Genomic DNA, 22,071 nt, shown 5'->3' on the forward strand with positions numbered 1-22,071 from the left:
CGAGGAGCTGGGCAGCCCTGCGGGCGGGGTGGGGGACAGTGCCAGTCCAGCGGGGTGCCCCGTGGCAGGAATCAGCGTTCACACGGCGCTCCCACCTCACGGAGCCCCGTCCTGTGTGTCATTGTACGAGGAGCTTACAGCAGTCCTGTTCGGTGCTTGGGCTGGTACTCGGGTCTTGTCATTAGCTGCATTTTCCGGGCGCAGAAGGGGGATTTGTGCTAAAGGGAGCTGCTGGAGTTTGAATTAGAACCCTGCCACTCGTCAGTGGTGTGCCTTTGGGCCAGTTAACCTCTCTGAGCCTTGGTCACCTCCTCTGGAAAATCAGTAAGCACCGCTGTGCAGCGTTACGTGTATTCAGTGAGCTGGGGCAGCCCGGTGCTCGGCGCAGGTCAGTGCTCTGGGCAGGGCCGCTTGGCCTCCGCACACCTGATGTCGCAGCTGCACCGTCCGCAGTGTCCCGGACTGTCGTGTGCATCCAGGAACGCTTAGCAGCACTCCTGGCTTCTACCCACCAGAGGTCAGTAGCACTCTCCGTAGATGTGACAGAAAGGTCTCTGGACGTCGCCAAACATGGGATGGGGGCACAGTGGCCTGGCTGAGAGCCACCGTTGTGGGTGACAGCTTCGTTAGGGCCAAGGATGCCCAGCGACAAAATGGCAAAACTGCTGTCATCCCGAACTGGGGAGGGGTGTCCCGAGTCCACAGAGATCTGTGCTTAGAATAAAGCTGGTTTCAGCAGGTTCTGTGTTCCTTGCTCGAAGCTCCTAACAGTTGCAGCCAGAACATGGGATGAGTCGGGCCAGGCGAGCCTTGAACTCTCACGGCTCTGGAGCCGCACCTGGTCCTCACCGGGGTCCTCGCCCGCTGCTCCTGCAGATGCTGAAGCATACACACAGCTCTTGAGTTTAAAAACACCCACTAAAAAAACCAAAAAACAAACAAACAAGCCCAAAACCCCAAACCAACCAGTCCTGTTCCTATAGTTAGCTAAGGTAATGTCCCTGAGCCTACATTTCCACTTCTGTCTTTGTTAGAAATGCACGCACGGGCAGAGCTGCTCTCAGGGCTCTTACTGCAGTATTATTTATAATGCAAAACACCAGTCACACCGCACAGCCCATCGGCGCGAGCCTGAACCGTGAAACTGGCCGCGTGCATCCACGCCTGGGCTGCAGGGCAGCAGCCGAAGGGACAGGCGTGCTGGCTGTACGCAGGCGGCCAGATGGCCAGGACGCGGTCTCGGGGGCTTCGTTGCCTCCCTGGAGGTAGCGGGAAGCCTGCATCACACACCTCATCGTCGACGGCAGCGCACCTGTGGGAGAAGCTCCAGACGGGGCCGTAGAGGAGCCCCGGCCCCAGGACAGTGGTCACGTGTGCGCCGTGCTGTGGGTTAGCCAGAGGGAGGCCGAGGCGGCCTGCACTCGGTATCGTTCTGGGGTCTTTGCAGTGAAAGTACAATGGATTACTCATTAAGAACGTGTTTCAGAAAATAAGAGTGATAACAAGCTCAGGGAAAACTTGGGCATCCTGAAAAGATAAAGCAAAAATCCTTGCCCTGTTAATTAAAAGGAATATTGTAACATTTTGGTTTTGTCCTGCCAGGATTCTTCTTCCTTATGAATATATTACCTAAAAAAAAAAACCAAAAACAAACAAAAAAATAAAAATAGGATATTCTGTTATATTGCCACAACCTAAATTTCTCAGCGGTCCCCCATTGTTGGATATTTGTGTTGATATCCCTGTTCCGCATCCCACCTCCGAGAATGTCCTGCTAATGCCCTGCTGCCCTCCTCACTCATTTCTTTCTGGGGGAAGGAAATACCAGGTCAAGGGGTGTTGGCATTTTTAACTTTTCCGCCCTTGGGGCCGGCCGGTTTTCGGAGTGCTTGTGTCCCCAGAGCAGCCTGTGACTCGGGCCCCCGACTCTCGCAGGTGGATTACAAGGCCGATGAGTGGCTGATGAAGAACATGGACCCCCTGAACGACAACATCGCCACACTTCTGCACCAGTCCTCCGACAAGTTCGTCTCAGAGCTGTGGAAGGATGGTACGCCCTTTGCCCCCCACCCTTGCCTCCCTGTGGCCGTGGCCGGCCTCTTCTTGCCTTCCTTCACCGCGGTCCCAGGACGAGGGCCGGACCTCCACCCGTGGGAAGGCCACGGCGGCCCAGCGCCTCCTCACGCGGGTGTCCCTTCCTGCGGTTCCACCTCTCCATGGCAGGCCGGTGGCCCTGGAGTTCTTTTTCCTTGCTTCTGTTGGTTCCTCCTTTGCCTCTGCCTGGTTTTGCTTTAACCTCTCTGTTGCAGAGATGCAGAGCACTCAGAGAGCCTATTTCTATCAACGCTTTCCCATTCTCCACCTAGAACCAGGTGACTGGCCACCCGGAGTGCTGACCCTTGTGTGTGGTGCATCCAGGGCTGTGTGGGGCACGCTTCTGCTGAGTGTTCCTACCCCTTGGCTCTTCCTGCCTGACTGTCCCTTTCCTTGGTCTGCCCCTGGCTTGTGGGTAGGCTGTCAATCTAGATCTTGGGCGGGGGGGAACCAGCATAAAAATTCATATTCTCAGAGTTCCACCCCCTGAAGGCGGCACCATCTTGCTGCCTGAATGGCTGCGGGCATCTTAGCATGAGTTTTAGGAGTCCTGTGCCCTGCTGTGTGTATGTGCACCCGAAAGCTAAAAGAGCCTGTGTGCTTTCGTTTGGCGCTCTCAGCGAGGGCCTGCTCCTTCTGGGCCAGGCCTCCAGGGGGTAGGACGTGCTCACCTGAAATAGCCGGTTATCGTGGGGCACATTCACCCTTCCTCTGAGCAACCTGAGTGGCCTTCACAAGCCACCCACTCCCAGGAAGCCTTCCGTAGCCAGTGAAATGGGCCCTGGGTGTGTGAGGTCAAAAATGCCTCCCATTTTAATTGACCGGTTCAGCGAGTCTGTCCTCACACCCGGCCCCTGTCTTGAGCACCTGTTGTTTTTGCTGTCTTCAGATGAATCCTAGAGATCTGGCCACAGAGGAATAGGAAACAGACTTTTTGTCACAGAGTCCTTCACTTTTACGACTAGGAGCAAAAGCCTTCAAATTTAATATTGCTCTTGCTTAAAATGGACCTCCAATCACCAGCCACTTTGGTTGTTGGGTTTGCTTGTTCCTTTGCTTTCACCTCGGAGGAAGCGGTTCTTTCATTGCTCTGGGCATGTGCCACGGTGCTAAGGGCTACTTCCCCAGAGGGCGTTGGAGATGATAAAGACCTGTGAGCTAGGAGACCCAGCAAGATACAAGAGCGGGAAGGGGTCTGCAGGCTTTTTGGGACCTCTCTGCTCCTGATGCCACATGCTGCTCTAGGCCCCCGATTTATTTATGTATTTATTTTATTTTTGAAGATTTTATTTATTTGTCAGCGAGCGAGAGAGGGCACAAGCAGGGGCAGGGGCAGGCAGAGGGAGAAGCAGGCTCCCTGCTGAGTGTGGGACTCGATCCCAGGACCCTGAGATCATGACCTGAGCTGAAGGCAGACGCTTAACCAATTGAGCCACCCAGGCTCCCCTAGGTCCCCGATTTAGAGGTATCTGCACGGGAGGCCTTCAGACAGTGAAGGAATCATCCAGAGTCCTAATAACCATGGCAGGTAGCTTTACAGTTGCCATTTCTAACTTCTAGCTCTGTGCCCTTAGGTAAAGGTCAGTGTGAATTCAGGATACTGATTTTTTTTTTCTTAATGGGACTATGGAACTATAGGATTCTGTAGGTCAAGTTTTAACACCTCCTTAGAGCCACCCTAGTGAAGTAGCCAGGCTCGCTCTTCTGAGATCCTGTTGCAGCTTTATTACATCTCTTTGGGAACGAGCTTGCACAGTGGGCTGAAGATGGGTAATATGAACGTGGGGTTAGCCAGTGGACCACCCCACGCCCCTGCCCAGTGGCTTTGCAGGCTCTCCAAACCCTTTCCTGCCTCCTGTTCACAAAGTCAAGTTTGCTGAACGTTCGGAGTTGACCTTAGCCCTCTGTGTAGATTCTAAGTAGAGATGGTCTCTCTGTTCTGTAGTCTCTCCTCCTCCTGTCTGGGTGTGTCTGTCTGTCTCTCCTGTCCCTCCACCCCCCGCTAGGACCACTGGGCATTCATATGCTTTTTTGGGTGGTCTCTGCAGTGGACCGCATCATCGGCCTGGACCAGGTGGCTGGCATGTCAGAGACGGCGTTGCCCGGGGCCTTCAAGACGCGGAAGGGCATGTTCCGGACGGTGGGCCAGCTTTACAAAGAGCAGCTGGCCAAGCTGATGGCCACACTGAGGAACACCAACCCGAACTTCGTCCGCTGCATCATCCCCAACCACGAGAAGAAGGTGCGGGTGCTGGGCCCCTGTGTGTCTCCCTGCGCAGAAGTGGTGCTTCCCCACGCCCCCACGCCCCCACGCTGAGAGCCTCGGCGAAGGCTCCCACTCCCACTCCCGGGGACATTTACCCCGCTGAGTCCGGAGGGGCCTGCCCTACCTTTCTTCATCCACACCGGACACCGACGCAAGACCACCTGTGTGTATTTCTTTCTTTCTCCAGGCTGGCAAACTGGATCCCCACCTGGTGTTGGACCAGCTGCGCTGCAACGGGGTCCTGGAGGGCATCCGGATCTGCCGCCAGGGCTTCCCCAACAGGGTGGTGTTCCAGGAGTTCCGCCAGAGGTGAGCCGGGGCCGGGAGCCTGTCTCTCCTGCGGCGGGCCGCGTGAGCGAGGGAGTGTTTCCTCATCCCCGTACAGCTGGGGTCTGGCCGGCTCCTCCCGTTCCTTCTCTGTATGAGAAGGGGTTTCCCCGTCTTGTTATCTTGCTGGCTGTCACCCCTTGTGACTCGGGGCCTGGCACTGTTTGCTACTGTTCGAGGATCTTGGAAGAGAAATTAAAGAGGAATCAGCCGGGGACCGGGGTGTTTGAAGAACTTTGTAGAAATGGAGGTCCCAGTGCACTGCAGCTGCTTGCTGTGTGTACAGAGCGGGACATCGATGACACGGTGCTTTGTGCCGTTGCCGGCATGAGGCAGCCCTCTGTTTCTGGGGCCACCCCACTTGTCAGAGGCCCCTGCAGCACCTCGGGGGAAAGGCGGCAGATGCGGACACCGGGCAGGTTGCAGTTGGTGAGCCCAACCTAAAGGTTGCCCCCTAGTGACCGAAACAGTCCAGTGTGAGTTTCCATTGGCTTTCTGGAACACCTGAAGCCATTCTGGGTCATTCCGCCTAAGGAAAGAGCAGGGTGGAATTTGCTGAATGTCTTCCTTCCCTGGGAGACTCTGTGAAGGGATTCGTCCGTGCGCTGTCCTGTAGGGATGGTCCTCTCTGCCGTGCATCCCAGGGATCCGGGCGTGGGGTAGACTGACCAGGCTTCTTGTTCTTCCTCAGATACGAGATCCTCACACCCAATTCCATTCCCAAGGGCTTCATGGACGGGAAGCAGGCGTGCGTGCTCATGGTGAGTAGAGCTGCCGCCTCTGCTGGGGGTGGGGGGGGCGCGCGCGCGCATGGCGGCGCCCGTGTGCCTGGACGCGGCCTTCTCGCTGGAACACGCCGGTCTGCCGCGCGCCCCGAGCGGCGGCCCTCGGCCCTGGGATGGTCAGGGATGGCGTGCGGGCCCGGGCCAGTGTGGAGACTAGCGCTGCGGCCACGGCAGGCTCTGATTCTCGCGCTTTCACACTCGTATCTCCTCGGATTGTCACGCTCAGCGTGGGTGGTAGGGGGCAGCGAAGCATGGCCCCAAGCCCCCGCAGTGCATGCTTCTGGACATTTCCTTTCAGCCCTTTGAGTAGTGAGTGCCTCATGTGCAGCAGGCTCTCTGGACTCTGCTAGAATGAATGACAGCCCCCGGTGGCTCAGTGGCCACGCTGGGGCCCGAACCCCCCGTCCTATTTCCTACTATATAGGTGTCAGATTGTTCCTTACATGTCCAGGGTGAGCGGCCCCTGCCTCCTGTTGTCTTTCCTCTGCATTCTTTCCAAAGAGGAGAGACGACGGGTTGGGGGTTGTCAGAAAGAGAAGAGGGAAGAAGGGAGTCGACACCTCCTATGTGGGAAGCCCCGCATTAGGTGATAGGGAGGTGGGGATGGGAGGGAGGAGACCACTCCCTGCTGTCCAGCGCTCACCAGCCCTGAGCCCGTGGGAGGGAGGACGTGACCGGGGAGGGTGTGTGGGCCACCCATTCGCTAGGCTGTCCGGGTTAGGGGTGGGGCAAGGAGGGAAGATGCCCATGCTGGCTCCACCTGCCTTCTTCCCGGCTCCTCCCTGGGCCTCTCCAGGATGATTGGGGTCTTTTGGGGGCCCCGGAGCTCACTCCAGTCCCACTCTTCCCATTCTAGGCTCTGCCTTTTCAGAGCTTGTTCTGAATCTTTGTCTCCCAGGAGGATAGGCGGACAGGCAGACCCTTGCCTCAGTGGGTCAACAAGAGAGCCCATACTGTGCCCAAACCTCTCAGTGATGGTAACGAGCACTAATTCTGTTCAGTCCGCAGCGCGTGTGGCCCTGCGCTGAGCTCTGTGCTCTCCCGTTCAGTTCTCACAGCCATACTGGGGACGAGGCACTATTTGCTTGATTTCTTCACTTTATTCTAATTAAAGAAAGCATTGTTCCCATTTTCCAGCTGAGGAAGCAGGGGCTCCTCCCAGAGGTTATAGCCCCAGGTCACCTAATTAACGTTTGGTCCTGGGCTTGGCCTGAACTGGGGTGTGTCCTAGTCTTGGTGACGACGATGATGATGCTCAGCCACCTCTGGTTTAAGGGTGGCCCAGCTGGGCATTGGTAGACCATGATGGCAGTGCATGGAGGCTGGAGGTGGAAGGAGAGAAGACCCTTAGGTCCTTTTGATGTCGAGCTTCTATGTTTTTCTGCTGTCTGATGCGCCACCCTGCCCTGTGCGGGAAGCTCCCTGCCCCTCCTCCCAGCATCCTCTGAGCCCTGCTTTCTTGGGCTCCAGGGGACAGGCTGCCCAGCAGAGAGGCAGCCGCTGACGGACAGCCTCTCTGGGACACGCTGCTGGCTCCCGGCGTGGCTCCGAGGGCCCCGTGGTGGCACGTGGTGAGTGGCCTGTCTGCTCCCATCTAGATCAAAGCCTTGGAGCTGGATAGCAACTTGTACCGCATCGGCCAGAGCAAGGTCTTCTTCCGGGCCGGCGTGCTGGCCCACCTGGAGGAGGAGCGGGACCTGAAGATCACAGACGTCATCATCGGGTTCCAGGCCTGCTGCAGGGGCTACCTGGCCAGGAAGTGAGTCCTTGGAGGGGCCCGCCTCCGCCTAGCCTGCCCGTGCTCGGGCCCTTCCCAGCTTTCCTGCTGCACAGGGGCACTGACGCTGGTCGGGGGTCGGTCTGGTCCGGGACACCCAGGTGGAGCTCTCTGTCCCCTGCTTTCTGGATTTATGCCTGAGGTTTAAAGTGACCGGCTGGGAAGGGGGTGACTCTGGGCCTGATTTGCCTGCCCCAAACAGTCCTGCTTACCAGTATTCCTCACCGTGTCCCTCGTGTGGGAATGATGCCCAGACTCTGTCCCCAGAGTCCCCTGTGCTCCCGGGACAGGAGCCCGTCCTCGAGTCCAGAGCAGCTCCTTCGAGAGTGGGGCTCACCTGCTGCAGGACAGTGGGTGTGGTGGCTGCATGTTGGGTCTCCTGAACCCCGAGATCTGTACTTGGGGCCGTACGTTCCAGTGTGAGCTGGGAACCCTGGGAAACGGAGCATGGCTTTGTGATGCTTGGGCAAATGGAGCCTTCATGTATCCCAGAGCCCCCCAAGTTGACATCTTAAGCCCACCTTTGCAGGACATCAGCTGCTGACATTTTGCCACCAATCAAAGACCACTGATGGAGGGTGGCAGGAGGGTGGGACACTGAAGTCACTACGTCTCCCGAATGACCAGGAGTCACACTGGACGCAGATCTAATTCACAAGGGGCTTCCACCCCGTGAACTCACTTGCCCCTTGGTGACCTGGGTCCTTGTCACCCTCTGCGGGGTCACCCACAGGACTCACCCCCAAGGCCAGGCTCCTTCCCTACACTTGTGTCTTGAGGAGTCTCAGGCAGGGAGGGGTCGGCTGCCCCGGAAAGGCCTCCCGTCTGCTGGAGGTGTGCGGTCCCCTGCCCTGACGGGGTCCCTCTCCCCAGGGCCTTCGCCAAGCGGCAGCAGCAGCTGACGGCCATGAAGGTCCTGCAGAGGAACTGCGCCGCCTACCTCAAGCTGCGCAACTGGCAGTGGTGGAGGCTCTTCACCAAGGTGAGTTCCGACGGGCCTCCCTCGCTGCGGCCCCACGAGCGCCCTCGGCCTCCGTTGTGGCGCAGGGACAGGCGGGCCTCCCACCGGCCTCTGTGCGGGACTTGGGGCCCTGGGAGCAGTGCGTAGCCTTGGCCTCAACCCCCCCCCCCGCCCCCGTGCCGTGTGAGCCAGGGCTGGGCCTGCCCTGCGGGGTCCGGAGCGTGCACGCCATGGCACGTGTCTGGTGTGGACAGCCTGGCCGCCGGGCCTCGCCGGGTGCTGGGGGCGCTGTCCTCCCAAGCAGCCACAGGGCGGTGGGTCAGAACGTGCACACAGCTGCACAGGCTTTCCCCTCCCTAGCCTCTCAAAAAAAAAAAAATCATCTTGAACGTCGTTCGGGCTGCTTTCATTTGTAATAAATAATTTGTGGCCGTTGTGAAAAGTTAGACTGACAAAGAGCATGAAAAAGAAAACGAAGGTTCACACGTGCTCCCTTCAACCCCGAGCCAGTGTCCGTGAGGAGTAGACGTTTCACTGTTCACTCTGCTTTTTTTATCCCCTTTAAGCCTCCGCTCTGTAAACCATATGCATTCTTACCTAGCTGAGCTCTGACTTGCATAAACAGTCTTGTGTTTCGTGTATTTTCCGTTTAAAATTCCTTCACGAGCATCATTTTTTAAAAAGTCAGCATGATGGGGGCGCCTGGGTGGCTCAGTTGGTTAAGCGACTGCCTTCGGCTCGGGTCATCATCCTGGAGTCCCGGGATCGAGTCCCGCATCGGGCTCCCTGCTCATCGGGGAGTCTGCTTCTCCCTCTGACCCTCCCCCCTCTCATGTGCTTGTTCTCTCTCATTCTCTCTCAGACAAATAAATTAAAAAAAAAAATCTTTAAACAAACAAAAAAGTCAGCATGATGTTCCCTGGAGACATTTGCTGTTTTAGGTGGCTCCTTTTCCCGTGGTGTTTCTTTCTCTCATTCCTTGTGTTCCACCATTGTAAACATGCTGTCCGCGTCTTCGTGCAAACACGGAGGTGGTGTCCCTGACCTGTACTTAGCAGGGTCAGGGGCCTGTGGTACACAGCGCCGAATCGATCTCCAGAAAGATGGTGTGTTTGTGCCTCCCCCTGAGCGGGTCCAGTTGCCTGGCGCTCTGGCCAGCTTGCCCTGGGCGCGGGGGAGGGCCCGAGCAGGCATCCTCAGCCGAGCGCCTCTTCTGCCGTCTCTTCCAGGTCAAGCCGCTGCTGCAGGTGAGCCGGCAGGAGGAGGAGATGATGGCCAAGGAGGAGGAGCTGGTGAAGGTCCGGGAGAAGCAACTGGCTGCCGAGAACAGGCTCACGGAGATGGAGACGCTCCAGTCCCAGGTGGGTGTGTGCAGGCACGGCCCGGGTAGTTGGGGCGGGGCTCCCCCTGCTGCCACCTGCTGGCCAGCGGCGGGCGGGGCGTGTTTGGAGGGTCACTGTCACCAGCGGCTCATCTCTCTGCAGACCCCACTTGGGGTTCTGTGATGTAGGGAGGCGCCCGGTGGGGCGGAAAGCTCATGGGAGTTGGGGGAACCTCTCTGAGCCTGTTTCCCGGGGATGGTGGTGCGCAGCTCCCGGGGTAGCGGTGAAGGATCCGGAACGCGACGTTTGGGAAGTGCCTGGGAGCCTCGGCACCCTCGAGACGGGAATTGCTCCGGTCGGCACGGTCTCCTCCCCACAGAAGCCTGAGCGCGGGAGCCTCCGTGCTGCTGGGGCCTGAGGAGCTTGTGGGGGACTCACGCGGTCCCCGGGCTCTTTGCAGCTCATGGCGGAGAAGCTACAGCTGCAGGAGCAGCTCCAGGCGGAAACGGAGCTGTGTGCTGAGGCCGAGGAGCTCCGGGCCCGCCTGACCGCCAAGAAGCAGGAGCTCGAAGAGATCTGCCATGACCTGGAGGCCAGGGTGGAGGAGGAGGAGGAGCGCTGTCAGCACCTGCAGGCCGAGAAGAAGAAAATGCAGCAGAACATCCAGGTGAGGCCCCTTTCCCCTCCAGAGAAGGGGCGGGGCGCAGCGCCCCTGGAGCCGGAGAGAGCGCAGAAATCGCTGGGGCCCGTTTGCTTGGGGCGGCCTCTAAGAGCTCCTCTCTGTGGGCAGCGAGCACTGCCAACGGAGCAGCGAAGCCAGTTCAGTTTCCCTCCGTCCTCGCTGCGGTCGGTCCGCGGGGCCAGGGCGATCAGCTCGGCCTTCTGCCCGCGCCACTGGTGGGCAGCTTGGGAGGAGGCACCTCAGAACCAGGGAGCACACGGTTGGCCGGGGTCCCTGTCTCTGTCCCCCAGTTTTAAAGACGGAGCCCACAAGTGCGGGGTGGGCCGGGTCCATGTAGTCTGCCGCCCCCATGGTCTCCCCATGAGCCCCCCCGCCACGGTCTCCCCGGCTCTGCGGCAGGAACTGGAGGAGCAGCTGGAGGAGGAGGAGAGTGCCCGCCAGAAGCTGCAGCTGGAGAAGGTGACCACCGAGGCCAAGCTGAAGAAGCTGGAGGAAGACCAGATCATCATGGAAGACCAGAACTGCAAACTGGCCAAGGTGAGGAGGCCCTGAGTGCTGAGCCGCGCGGGCGGTGGCCGGGTACAGGCCAGACTCCCGGCCCACTGCCTCCCTCCCTCTCCTGCAGTCACAGCGTCCGCGCCGTCACGGGTCCTCTTCTGGATGTCCGTGGCCTCCAGGTGCCAGCGTCCTATTCAGAGGGATGTTTGTCACCACTGAGTGGGGCCCGAGGGCAAGGCTTGGCACTTCTTCTCGGTGAAGCTCTCTGCAAGCTCCCGAGACCCGAGACTTGTCACTGAGCCGTCTGTGGGGTGTTGCCCATCCGTCCCCGGGGGGCTTTGGGGACTGTGGTGGCTCAGTGTTGAGGCACAGGTGCCCTCCTCCAGCCGTCCCCAGGGTAGTGGCTGTTTAAGAGTCTCTTAGAGCCAAGTCGGGTCCCTGTCACAGTCTGCCGGCGAGCAGATAAAAGCCCAGAGTCATGTCAGGAGAAGGAAAGACGGTCAGAAGGCCATCCTCAATTCCGAGTGGGGTGGGGCGGACGTGGCAGGACACCAGCCTGCAGACTCTGTGACACGAGACGGAGTCGCCCAGGCTGGATGTTGGCGCTTGTTTAGTCCTGGGACTGTGAGGTCAGCCTGGTCGGGGACCCGCTGAGATTAGGACTCCAGCAGGGGCCACGCGGCAGAAGCGGGGGGAGCAGCCAGGGTGCTCTGGGGGCATGAGGAAGGCGGAGGTCGCAGCCCACCCAGTGGATGGGTGCCGGGCACAGAGAGGGTAGAATCATTGCGTCTGAATCCCTTGGGTGCCTTCTTACCTGAGCCCAAACGGGTGACACAGGTCCAGGAAGGCCTTGGGCACCCACATCTGTAGATCCTAAGGAAGCTTATCCAGCTAATTCAGGGCTGCTAGTGACTTTTCTTTCTTTCTTTTTTTTAAGGTTTATTTATTTGAGAGAGACCACTAGCGGGAGGGGCAGAGGGAGAGAATCTCAAGCAGACTCCCCGCTGATTGTGGAACCTGACCTGGGGCTTGATTTCAGGACCCCAAGATCATGACCTGAGCCAAAACCAAGAGTCAGTTGCTTAACCGACTGCGCCATCCAGGCGCCGGCTAGTGACCTTTCAGAATTATCCTTTGATCCAGAAAATCCTAGTGTGTCAAGTATTTAAGGTCCTTCCCTTGGTTCAATCCTAAATTTCTGGGCAAGTTATATTTGAGGAGAGCTGAAGTGTTCTGTGCTCAACTGACTTTTAGCTCTGACCCACCCTCGGCCCCGCAGGAGAAGAAGCTTCTGGAAGACAGAATAGCCGAGTTTACCACCAACCTCATGGAAGAGGAGGAGAAGTCGAAGAGCCTTGCCAAGCTCAAGAACAAGCATGAGGCGATGATCACCGACCTGGAGGGTAAGAGGGTAGTGGGCAGGAACTGAGGCGTCCCCACTCCGGGACCCGCCTGGGCCTTGCCGCCAGGAGCAGGAACCCTGGGCTGGTCTCATGTTCTCTGGGTGCAGGCACGCTCGGAGTCTGCAGCCCCCAGCCACTGCCCTGAAAACCTCGGGGACAGCTCTGGTCCCCACAGGAGTCTGGGCTCCGGGCACCGGCTGGTCTAGGAAGGGATGTTCCCCCACGTGAAGGGCTCTCAGAAGAACACTGGCGTTTCTTTTCTGTCGTGTGCCATGAGTTGCACAAGATTGAGTTCCTAAGAGGTCCTAGATCTGAGCCCAGCTCTGCTATCAGCTGTATCACCTCGCAGCTCTCCCTTAATCTCTGTGGGCTTTAGTTTCTCCTTCCTCTAAGGGTCACGGTGAACGTGTGTCCACGGGGACTACACTGAATCACATGCAGGCACACAGCGTGCGTGCTCTGCAGGGTTGGACAGATGCTGCGAGAGACTGTTGCTGGACTCGGGGCAGGTGGCCAGTTGTGCCTTTGTCTGTCTGAGGATTTCTCACCCCTGCTTCTTGAGAGGTGTAGACAGTGGAGGGAGAGAGGAGAGGGGACCGCTGTGGGGGCTCCGAGCTCATGCCAGAAACCACTGCTCCCTCGGCAGAGGCTCGGGGCAGCCCCGCGTGTCCAGGACAGATGTTGACTGCCTGCACATGTAGGGCCCAAACTGTCCAGGCTGACCACCAGGAGGGTTTTCCCAGCCCCGCCTGCCCCCCTCATGTTTGGAGGGGATGAGGCGAGTCAGGCCGGCAAAGGGGAAGTGAGGTGCTAGAGGGGTCTCACCCTGCGGACTCCCTCCCTCACCCGGGAACAGTCTGAGACACAGTCGTCCAGGTCTAGGAGGGCACAGCCACTGGGCAGGCAAACACCGAGAGGGGCTTCTTAGTTTGACACTGACTAGTGTTAACAAAGTTATGAAACCATCTGAACACGTGCGTGTGCACATAAACACGGCTGGTGGAAGCATGAACTGGTAGGTGGCCTTGAACGGTCTGGTGTTGCCTGGTGGCTTTGAAGCTTCACGTGCCTACAGCCAACCCAACGCTCTCGGCCACACGCACTGGGGGTTCCAGGCATCGTTCCCGAGGGCGCACCGCGAACACGACCCGAATGCCCCTCCGCTGTAGCACAGGGAGATAAGCTGTGGTATGTTCACCCGGCGGAACACTAGCCTGGTCCACGTGGATCAATTGCAGTGACACTTAACTTGCTAAATTTCAAGGTCTTACTCTTAAGTGACAAAAGCAGGCGTGGACTCTGGGCTAGGAGCTGTGGTGAGTGCTTGCAGATACTAATGCCCGTGAGCTTCGCAACCTAACGAGGCACGTGGTCTCATTATCCTTGTATTCAGATGACGCACAGAAGGGTTAAGGGGTTACCTGAGTGACGTCCTAGTGGAAATCGTAAAGCCAGACATTGGACCCTGACCCCCCGCACCGACTGTAGAATTCATACAGGACGTTCCCTTACACAGTTTAGGTTCTTGAAAACTAAGCCCATTTTTTAGGGAGGAAGACCTGGTACAGCCTTAAAGGAAAACAAGGGAACTGGGAGCACAACGTGCAGGGGAGCGTAGGTCCCTGGCGGGGCAGGTCGGCAGGGTTTGGGGCGACACCGGACGTGGCAGCTCGGGGATGTTCTTTCCTTCATCCAGGTCTTGGGTATGAGTGTCTGCATGTCGTGATCCTTTAAGGCTCACGTATGTTTTAACAAAAACTCAGTATTTTTTGTAACAATGAAAAACAAAGATGGGAAAAATCTCTGGGTGCTGAGGGCTCTGTCGGTCTCCCCCGGCTTGCTGCTCAGAGCGCCTCCGAAGAGAGGAGAAGCAGCGTCAGGAACTGGAGAAGACCCGCCGGAAGCTAGAGGGGGACTCTACTGACCTCAGTGACCAGATCGCAGAGCTGCAGGCCCAGATCGCGGAGCTCAAGATGCAGCTGGCCAAGAAAGAGGAGGAGCTGCAGGCCGCCTTGGCCAGGTGAGGGCTGGCGCCCCCTGCCGGCAGGTGCCGGACCTTCCGCCGTGCCCCCCGTGAGTGGCTGCCCTCTTGATGCCATCCCATAGCAAGACCTGTCCCGTTCCCTAAAGGCACGCGTGCAGCTGCTTTGTCGTCCGTTTGTAACCCCCAGAGGTCATCCGCAACGTCACCCAGCACCAAAGGCCTTGCCTTTCTTGCATATTTAAACTTTCTGACTACAGGCATGCTAAAAAAAAAAAAGAAAAGAATCTTTGTTTTAGATTCACAACAAAATTGAGCAGAAGGTGCACAGTTTCCCATACACCCCTGCAGCGCCCTCCCACCGCTCCCCCCAACACGGCCTCCCGCACTGTCACTTCCCCGCCCAGGGTGGCACATTTGCTGCAGTTAATGAACCTGCACTGACGTGATTATCACCCCCAGAGTATCTGCGGCGCCTTCGTATTTTTCCTTAGTTGCTGTAATGATGGACTGTAGCATTTTATTTCCTTTTTAATTTTCGCTTAATGTTTGTTCATTTATTTTTACGTTTAGAACACTGAATTTCAGTTTGGAAAATGAAGTGATTCTTCTGTGGGGTTTTTCAGTTCACAGAGTGGTTTTGTTCTTAAATCTTCTGGAAGCTTCAGATGTTTTTGCCAAGAGGAGCACCTGAGGGCAGGCCATGGTTACGACTTCTGGAAGTGGCTTTGGCTGCTCCTCTCCAAAGCCTTTTCTGCACACTCTGCTTCCTGAGGTGGAAAGAGCCTCTTCCTGATGTTGTCTCTTTGGCAGAGTGGAGGAGGAAGCCACCCAGAAGAACATGGCCCTAAAGAAGATTCGAGAGCTGGAATCACAGATTTCTGAGCTCCAGGAGGACCTGGAATCTGAGCGAGCTTCTAGGAATAAAGCTGAGAAGCAGAAGCGGGACCTTGGGGAGGAGTTGGAGGCTCTGAAAACGGAGCTGGAGGACACTCTGGACTCCACGGCTGCCCAGCAGGAGCTCAGGTGCGCTGTGCGGCCAAGTGGCCAAGTCACTTGAGGATGGGGGTGGGGGGCAGGGAGGGTGATGCCCCCGGGCTTGTTGAGGAAGCTGGCTTGGAGTTGGGGTGAGGCCGGGGCGAGACGCCGATTCCTCCACAGAGTGGGTCTGCGAGCCTGAGTTAGAGGATGCATGGCCGAGGAGGGAGGCCACTGGGCAGCAAGGCTGGGGTAGTCGGGGCCCCTTGCCGGCCTCTCTGCAGCTGGGGAAGCAGAGCCCAGGGCGGCAGCCAGCCCGGTCCCCGGCCTCCATCCTGAGGGTGCTTCTCTCCAGGTCCAAACGCGAACAAGAAGTGAACATCCTGAAGAAGACCCTCGAGGACGAGGCCAAAACCCACGAGGCCCAGATCCAGGAGATGAGGCAGAAGCACTCACAGGCCGTGGAGGAACTGGCTGAGCAGCTAGAGCAGGCGAAGCGGGTGCGTGGGCTTCCCTGGGGCCGGGCTCCGTGACTGCGGGTGGTGCGGGGGGGGGGGGCCCTCCCCGAGACTGGCTGCCTCCCCGGGCCAGGCCTGCAGAGCAGCTCCAGGCTCCAGCCCTTAGCGGCTGTGTGACTCAGGCAAGTAGCTACCTCTGTGCCTGAGTTTCCCCAACTGTAGAGGAGGCAAGTGATAGGTCTGTGTCATGAAAATCCCTGACAGTTGGCGTTGATGATCAGTAAAGCATGTGAACAGTAAGGACTCAGTAAGTTGTTCAAGAATGACCGTCAGTATTTTGTTTAGGACCCGCCAGACCAGAAGGTCTCCAGGAATTGGAGTGGCCTGGTGCCGAGTGCCAGAGGGCCCTAGGGTTTTCTCTGGAGCACCCGCACGTGGTCAGCTGCAATCTTGATGGGAAGCCTTGGGATATTAATCCTGCTAGTCTCGGGCAGGCGGCTGGGCCAGGGAGTTCTCAAGACCACGTTCTGCCTGCCGTGGCTCCCAGCGCGAAGCCGCTCTTGGTGGCGGCCCAACAAGTCAAAGGCTCTTCCGCGTGGCGGCCTGTAAAATGCTCTCAGAGGCATGCCTTGTCCGTCTGGGCCCCTTCTGGTGGCAGCCTTCCCTTGCCCTTCAGCTTTTCCTCACCCAACACACCTTCGAGTTTGTGCGGCTGCCCCTTGCATGTGCCTGTGACCCTGTAGCCAGCTCAGTGGCTGGTAGAATGGGATGGTGGAGTGGATTCTGTAAATGCCGCTTTTATATTTTTGTATTTTCTGGAAGATCATCACATTATCACTCGGAACATCAGATTTCAAAGAGGCTCTGCTGGAAGCCCGACTCTGAGCGGCTATAATTTCCCTCATCTTCTGATATGCTAAAGTCCTAGTATCAGTGATGATAGCCCCTCACACCTGAGCGTGAGGGAGGCCAGGCGGGGACTGTTTCCGAGCTGAGGACACGTGCTGCATGTCCCGTCCGGCTGAGTGAGGAGTGCGGGTCAGGCCCGAGCGTCCGGCCCGGGGCTCTTGGCAGCATGCATCCCCTGGGCTGGTCCTCCGGCGTTCTCGCTGCAGAGAGCAGACTCCGGATCTGGACCGGGTAGTTGTCCCAGCCTCCCGCCAGGGCACAGCTGCCCCTTTCTACTCGTGGCTTGCGTCCCCACAGGTGAAAGCCACCCTGGAGAAGGCGAAGCAGACCCTGGAGAACGAGCGAGGAGAGCTGGCCAATGAGGTGAAGGTGCTGCTGCAGGGCAAAGGGGACTCTGAGCACAAGCGGAAGAAAGCCGAGGCCCAGCTGCAGGAGCTGCAGGTGAAGCTCACCGAGGGAGAGCGCGTGCGCATGGAGCTGGCCGACAAGGTCGCCAAGCTACAGGTGAGGCCTCCGCTGGGACCCGGGCCTGGGCGGAGGTACCTGCCCCTGCGCCTCAGTCTTGGCCTGGATCTCCGGGGCTCCCCCTCTCTTGAGCGAGGCCTTTGGGGCGCAGCCCGTGACTCTGGCCCCCCTGGGCCTGACGGCTGAGGTGGGGCAGGGCAGTCATGGTCCTTGTCCTTCCCGTGCCCCTGCAGGTTGAGCTGGACAACGTGACAGGTCTTCTCACCCAGTCTGACAGCAAGTCCAGCAAACTCACCAAGGACTTCTCCTCCCTGGAGTCCCAGCTGCAGGACACGCAGGTAAAGACAGAGGCAGGGCCCAGCTCCTCTGTGACCCACGGGGTCTCCGGGTCCTCCTGGCACCCCCGCCGGCTGTAGCAGCTGTCCCCCGAACCGGAGGGACCGGCTCCTCCTTCCCGTCGAGGGCATGGGGCCCGTGAGGCTCTGCCCCTGTGCCTCCTGAGCCCCGGTGCCCCGCGTGTCTCGGTGCAGGAGCTGCTCCAGGAGGAGACCCGGCAGAAGCTGAGCCTGAGCACCAAGCTGAAGCAGATGGAGGATGAGAAGAACTCTTTCAAGGAGCAACTGGAAGAGGAGGAGGAGGCCAAGCGGAACCTGGAGAAGCAGATCGCCACCCTCCATGCCCAGGTTCAGTATCAGCTCCCCTGGATGCCCCGCGCCCCCTGGAGACTCCGGGAAACTGGGGGTAGTCTGCAGGCTGAGCAGTGTCTGGCCGGGCACCCGCGTGCACAGGGGACAGGAGGCCCAGGCCTGCTGCGAGCCAGGCGCCCTCCCTTGGGGAGCTCCTGCCCTCTCCAGCCAGAGCTCCTAGCCAGGGTCCCGGGTAGAATTCAGGGGTCTGTACACGTGGATGGAGGAGGCCTCACGTCTGGGTTTCCATCAGTCTGGCCGACGTTAGCGTTTTGTTCCGTCGCGCACGTGGGCCATAAGCCACGCCGGCAGTGGTCCATGTGGCGCGAAGGAAAACCAGCGGTCACCGTGTCTGAGCTTGGTGGGCTTTGGGGATGTCATGGTGCTCCCGCCGCTTTGGGAGCTCGTACTTGACATGCTAACAAAGGAGCACACGGGTTACTGGGTCACAGTCTAAAGAAGTACCCAGCAGCTGCATTTTCCTGTACTGGTTTGGTTACCGATCCTCTGTATTTTACGCACGTTAAAACATCATAAGGAGGAGGCCAGTGTTTTCCTAGACTATCAAAAGGTCCGCAACCAGAAGTAGATCAAGAGTCCTGTTACATCCTATCCTAGGACCTCAGTGGTCAGGCCAGGAGATCTATCTGCACCACCTCCTGGGGGTGGGCCCGTAGCCCGTGCTCCAGTCTGGGTGGGAGTAGCGGATGGGAGTAGCTGGTGGGTGTGTGTCATGGCAGCTTTGTCTCTGGGTGCGAGGAGGGGCTGCGGGATGGATGCCTGCGGAGCCCTGGCGAGCGGCCGATGGAGGGGGCTCCCCTCTCTGGGCTTGTCTGGAAAGCAAGCGGCTCAGTGTACATCTCGACAGAGAGGCTGCCCCTGGGGCTGCACGCACTAGGCAGACGCCCCCTGCAGAAACCCCATTTCTCTCACCCCGGTGGAAGAGGGGCATCTCTGTGACCGGGTCTCTGCTCGTGGGGTGCAGGCTGGCTGCCACCGCCCCACGCACGGGCTGTTTCCCAACTCTGCGTTCCTGCCCAGGTGACGGACATGAAGAAGAAGATGGAGGACGGCGTTGGGTGCCTGGAGACTGCGGAGGAAGCCAGGAGGAAGCTCCAGAAGGACCTGGAGGGGCTGGGCCAGCGCTACGAGGAGAAGGTGGCTGCCTACGACAAGATGGAGAAGACAAAGACGCGGCTGCAGCAGGAGCTAGACGACCTGCTCGTGGACCTGGACCACCACCGCCAGACTGCCTCCAACCTGGAGAAGAAGCAGAAGAAGTTTGATCAGGTGGGTGCCTCCGGGCCGCCCCCCGCGCCTTTCCCATCAGGCACAGCCGCGGGGAAGGCGAGGGCCGGGGACACCTCACCACCTAGCTCAGGAGGGCTGCAGGCCAGGCACGCAGGGGTCCCCCTTGCGGGGCAGGGCGTCTCTTCCTTCCTCTTTCCTGTGTCTGACGTCTTTCAAATTGTCTGTAATGAACCAGTTTTACTCTTATGTAGGATTTTTTTTTTCTTTCCTCTCAACACGGGGCTCGAACTCACAACCCTGAGGTCAGGATGGCCCATGTGCTACCAACTGAGCCAGCCAGGCGCCCCTATGATGTAGGATTTTTATTTACCCGTCATACTTCCGCCTAATTCCAAAAGCTCTGAGGCAGCTTATAGAGAGACCCAGACAGTGGGGTAGGATAGGAAAGTAGAATACGTCAGGGGTTGGCAAAACCGACCAAGCACTGCCCCATGCCTGTTGCTGGGGGTAAAGGTGCGCTGGATCCCACCATGCTCCCTGGCTGCTTCCATGTTTCCGCAGCAGAGTCTGGCAAAGTCTAGAGCATTCACTCTCTGTCCCATTAAGAAATGGGCCTGGGGAATAAAGAGGTATCGGGGGATTGGGGAGATGGGGAGATGAGGTCTGGCCACGGGTGGGCCCACACGGAGAGTGGACCCCGAGAACTTGAATGTAAATGGGCATCCTTGACGAAGGCCACAGTTGGAGTCTGGGCCTCTAACCAGCCAGATTGACAGGGTTTTTAAGGAAAATACCAACCAGCTGTTCAGGAAAACAGGGCCTTTGCTGGTTCTGAGAGAGTAATGTTCCCTGTGGGTTCTCATGGAAAGGGTGCCATGTTTCATACAGAATCGTATCAAATGACAAAAACGAAACAGACCGCACAGCGTGCTGACAGACGTGATCGCTGTCCTCATCTGGTTACGAGGACATGCTGGATGGCCTGCACCACGCTTGGGGCCCGCCGGGTACCCCAGGCGATGGCTTGGTGCCGGCTCTTTGTGGTCCCCTCCCCTCAGACTAGCACCTAGGATCTTCAGTCCCCAAGGACTGGGTCTGGGTGCTTTGCCCACCTGAGGGCAGGGGGCTCACGGTGACCACCTCTCCCTCAGCTGCTGGCCGAGGAGAAGACCATCTCTGCCAAGTACGCAGAGGAGCGCGACCGGGCCGAGGCGGAGGCCCGGGAGAAGGAGACCAAGGCGCTTTCGCTGGCCCGGGCCCTGGAGGAGGCCGTGGAGCAGAAGGCAGAGCTGGAGCGCCTCAGTAAGCAGCTCCGCACAGAGATGGAGGACCTCATGAGCTCCAAGGATGACGTTGGCAAGAGCGTGAGCACCGGGTCGGCGGCCGGCTCAGGGAGGGACCCGAGTGGGGACGTCCCCAGGGACTAGGGGCTGAGCAGACACCGAGGCCGGGGACCTTGGGGACCTCGTCCCTCCGCTCCTGACTCGGGTTCCTGGGGGTGGGGGGGCAGGTCCACGAACTGGAGAAGTCCAAGCGGGCCCTGGAGCAGCAGGTGGAGGAGATGAAGACCCAGCTAGAGGAGCTGGAGGACGAGCTGCAGGCCACCGAGGACGCCAAGCTGCGGCTGGAGGTCAACCTGCAGGCCATGAAGGCCCAGTTCGAGCGGGACCTGCAGGGCCGCGACGAGCAGAGCGAGGAGAAGAAGAAGCAGCTGGTCAGACAGGTGTGGATGGCCCCCCACCCCTCACCCCTGTTTCTGGCAGGTTCCGTTCTCCTTCCTCTCCTGGGTTGTGGTGGGTCCCTTGTCCGCTCCTCCCATGTCTGTAGGTTCTAGTCCCCTGTCTCCAGGGTCGGGGACCTGCTCTTTTATGGCCAGTACTCTTCGTGGGCCCCTGGAGGCCCCGTGCAGCTCCCCCGGGCTCAGAGTGGAGCAGGGTCGGGGGGTGGGTGCCGCTGCCCGAGCCGTCCGCCTGTGCCCCAGGTGCGGGAGATGGAGGCAGAGCTGGAGGACGAGAAGAAGCAGCGCTCGATGGCCGTGGCCGCCCGGAAGAAGCTGGAGATGGACCTGAAGGACCTGGAGGCCCACATTGACTCCGCCAACAAGAACCGAGATGAGGCCATCAAGCAGCTGCGCAAGCTGCAGGTGAGCTCTCGGGCCGTGCTGGACGCGGCTGCACCTGCGGCTCTGGGCTCAGGTGGGCTGGGACGCCGGCCGGGTGGCCGGTGAGCCCTGAGAGGCGCCACCCTCCCCTCTCTGCGGATGGTGCCCTTAGCCCTGGAACGGAGAGCAAACTTGCAGTGAGATTATTGACTGTGCGTGCATTAAATAAGGAAACAAATCCATGCACACCTGGAAAGGCAGTGACGTCAGGGACGTAGTCACTTGGTGGGAGATTTTCAGAGTAAGCCAGATATGGCTCGGGTCCCGACCCGATCCGGGCTTAGTGGACAGTGATCAAAGCTTCTGAGCTGAGCACAGAACCCCATGTGCAGCCCAGAGCACAGAACACACACGTGGGAAATTCTCACCTCACCGATAGTTGAAGAGCACAGATTTTGTTTGTTCATATGTTTTTTGTTTTAATAATGATTTTAGCGTAATTAGCATGCAGTGTTCTATTAGTTTCGGGTGTATGATACAGTGATTCATCCTTGTGTCCGTATATTACTCTGTGCTCATCAAAGTAAGTGCTAAAGATAACGAATTTCATTCTAGTCTACTTATTTATTTATTAAAAGATTTTATATATTTATTGGAGTGTGAACACAAGTGGGAGGAGGAGCAGAAGGAGAGGGAAAAGCAGACTCCCCTGAGCTGAGCAGGGAGCCCGATGTGGGGCTCGATCCCAGGACCCTGGGGTCATGACCTGAGCCGAAGGCAGACGCTTAACTGACAGAGCCACCCAGGTGCCCCAAAGATAACAAATTTGAAAAAGCAGCTCTGAAAAGCCGCGTCGTACCCCGAAAACCAGCAGCAGGAAGAACAAATTCTGTCCGTTGACAAGGTCGTGGGGTGTAGATGTTCTTGTTGCTGGCAGTTGTACCTGGTACCATCTGGCCTGGGGAATCGCAATTTGGGATTATGTGCAGAAGGAAAAAAGCCAAAATCCTATATGACCACGGTCCTGAGAGTTAAAACCAGGCACAGGAGAAGAACAAAGGAAATGCGTTTCTGCCGTGGGGGTTGACCTGGCAGGTGGGCATTGACCCAGAGGAGCAGGTGTCCCC

At 58.4% G+C, this 22,071-nt stretch overlaps 1 protein-coding gene across 1 annotated transcript in view; it reads left to right on the forward strand.

Annotated features, from left to right (window-relative positions):
* MYH9 (myosin heavy chain 9) overlaps positions 1–22,071 on the forward strand; it is a 90,318-nt gene that overhangs the window by 62,715 nt on the left and 5,532 nt on the right. Inside the window, exons 15-34 of the mRNA XM_034987599.1 lie at positions 1,936–2,050; positions 4,143–4,336; positions 4,548–4,669; positions 5,379–5,448; positions 7,071–7,231; positions 8,123–8,231; positions 9,440–9,571; positions 9,993–10,199; positions 10,614–10,751; positions 11,992–12,115; positions 13,964–14,135; positions 14,910–15,122; positions 15,430–15,574; positions 16,739–16,945; positions 17,140–17,244; positions 17,437–17,589; positions 18,634–18,882; positions 19,995–20,207; positions 20,354–20,566; positions 20,825–20,986. Of these exons, the coding sequence (XP_034843490.1) occupies positions 1,936–2,050; positions 4,143–4,336; positions 4,548–4,669; positions 5,379–5,448; positions 7,071–7,231; positions 8,123–8,231; positions 9,440–9,571; positions 9,993–10,199; positions 10,614–10,751; positions 11,992–12,115; positions 13,964–14,135; positions 14,910–15,122; positions 15,430–15,574; positions 16,739–16,945; positions 17,140–17,244; positions 17,437–17,589; positions 18,634–18,882; positions 19,995–20,207; positions 20,354–20,566; positions 20,825–20,986 (3,204 nt within the window). The remainder of the gene's footprint in view (positions 1–1,935; positions 2,051–4,142; positions 4,337–4,547; positions 4,670–5,378; positions 5,449–7,070; positions 7,232–8,122; positions 8,232–9,439; positions 9,572–9,992; positions 10,200–10,613; positions 10,752–11,991; positions 12,116–13,963; positions 14,136–14,909; positions 15,123–15,429; positions 15,575–16,738; positions 16,946–17,139; positions 17,245–17,436; positions 17,590–18,633; positions 18,883–19,994; positions 20,208–20,353; positions 20,567–20,824; positions 20,987–22,071) is intronic.

Source organism: Mirounga leonina, unplaced genomic scaffold, assembly GCF_011800145.1.
Source record: "Mirounga leonina isolate KUSES-001 unplaced genomic scaffold, KU_Mleo_1.0 Mir_418, whole genome shotgun sequence".
NCBI lineage: Eukaryota > Metazoa > Chordata > Mammalia > Carnivora > Phocidae > Mirounga > Mirounga leonina.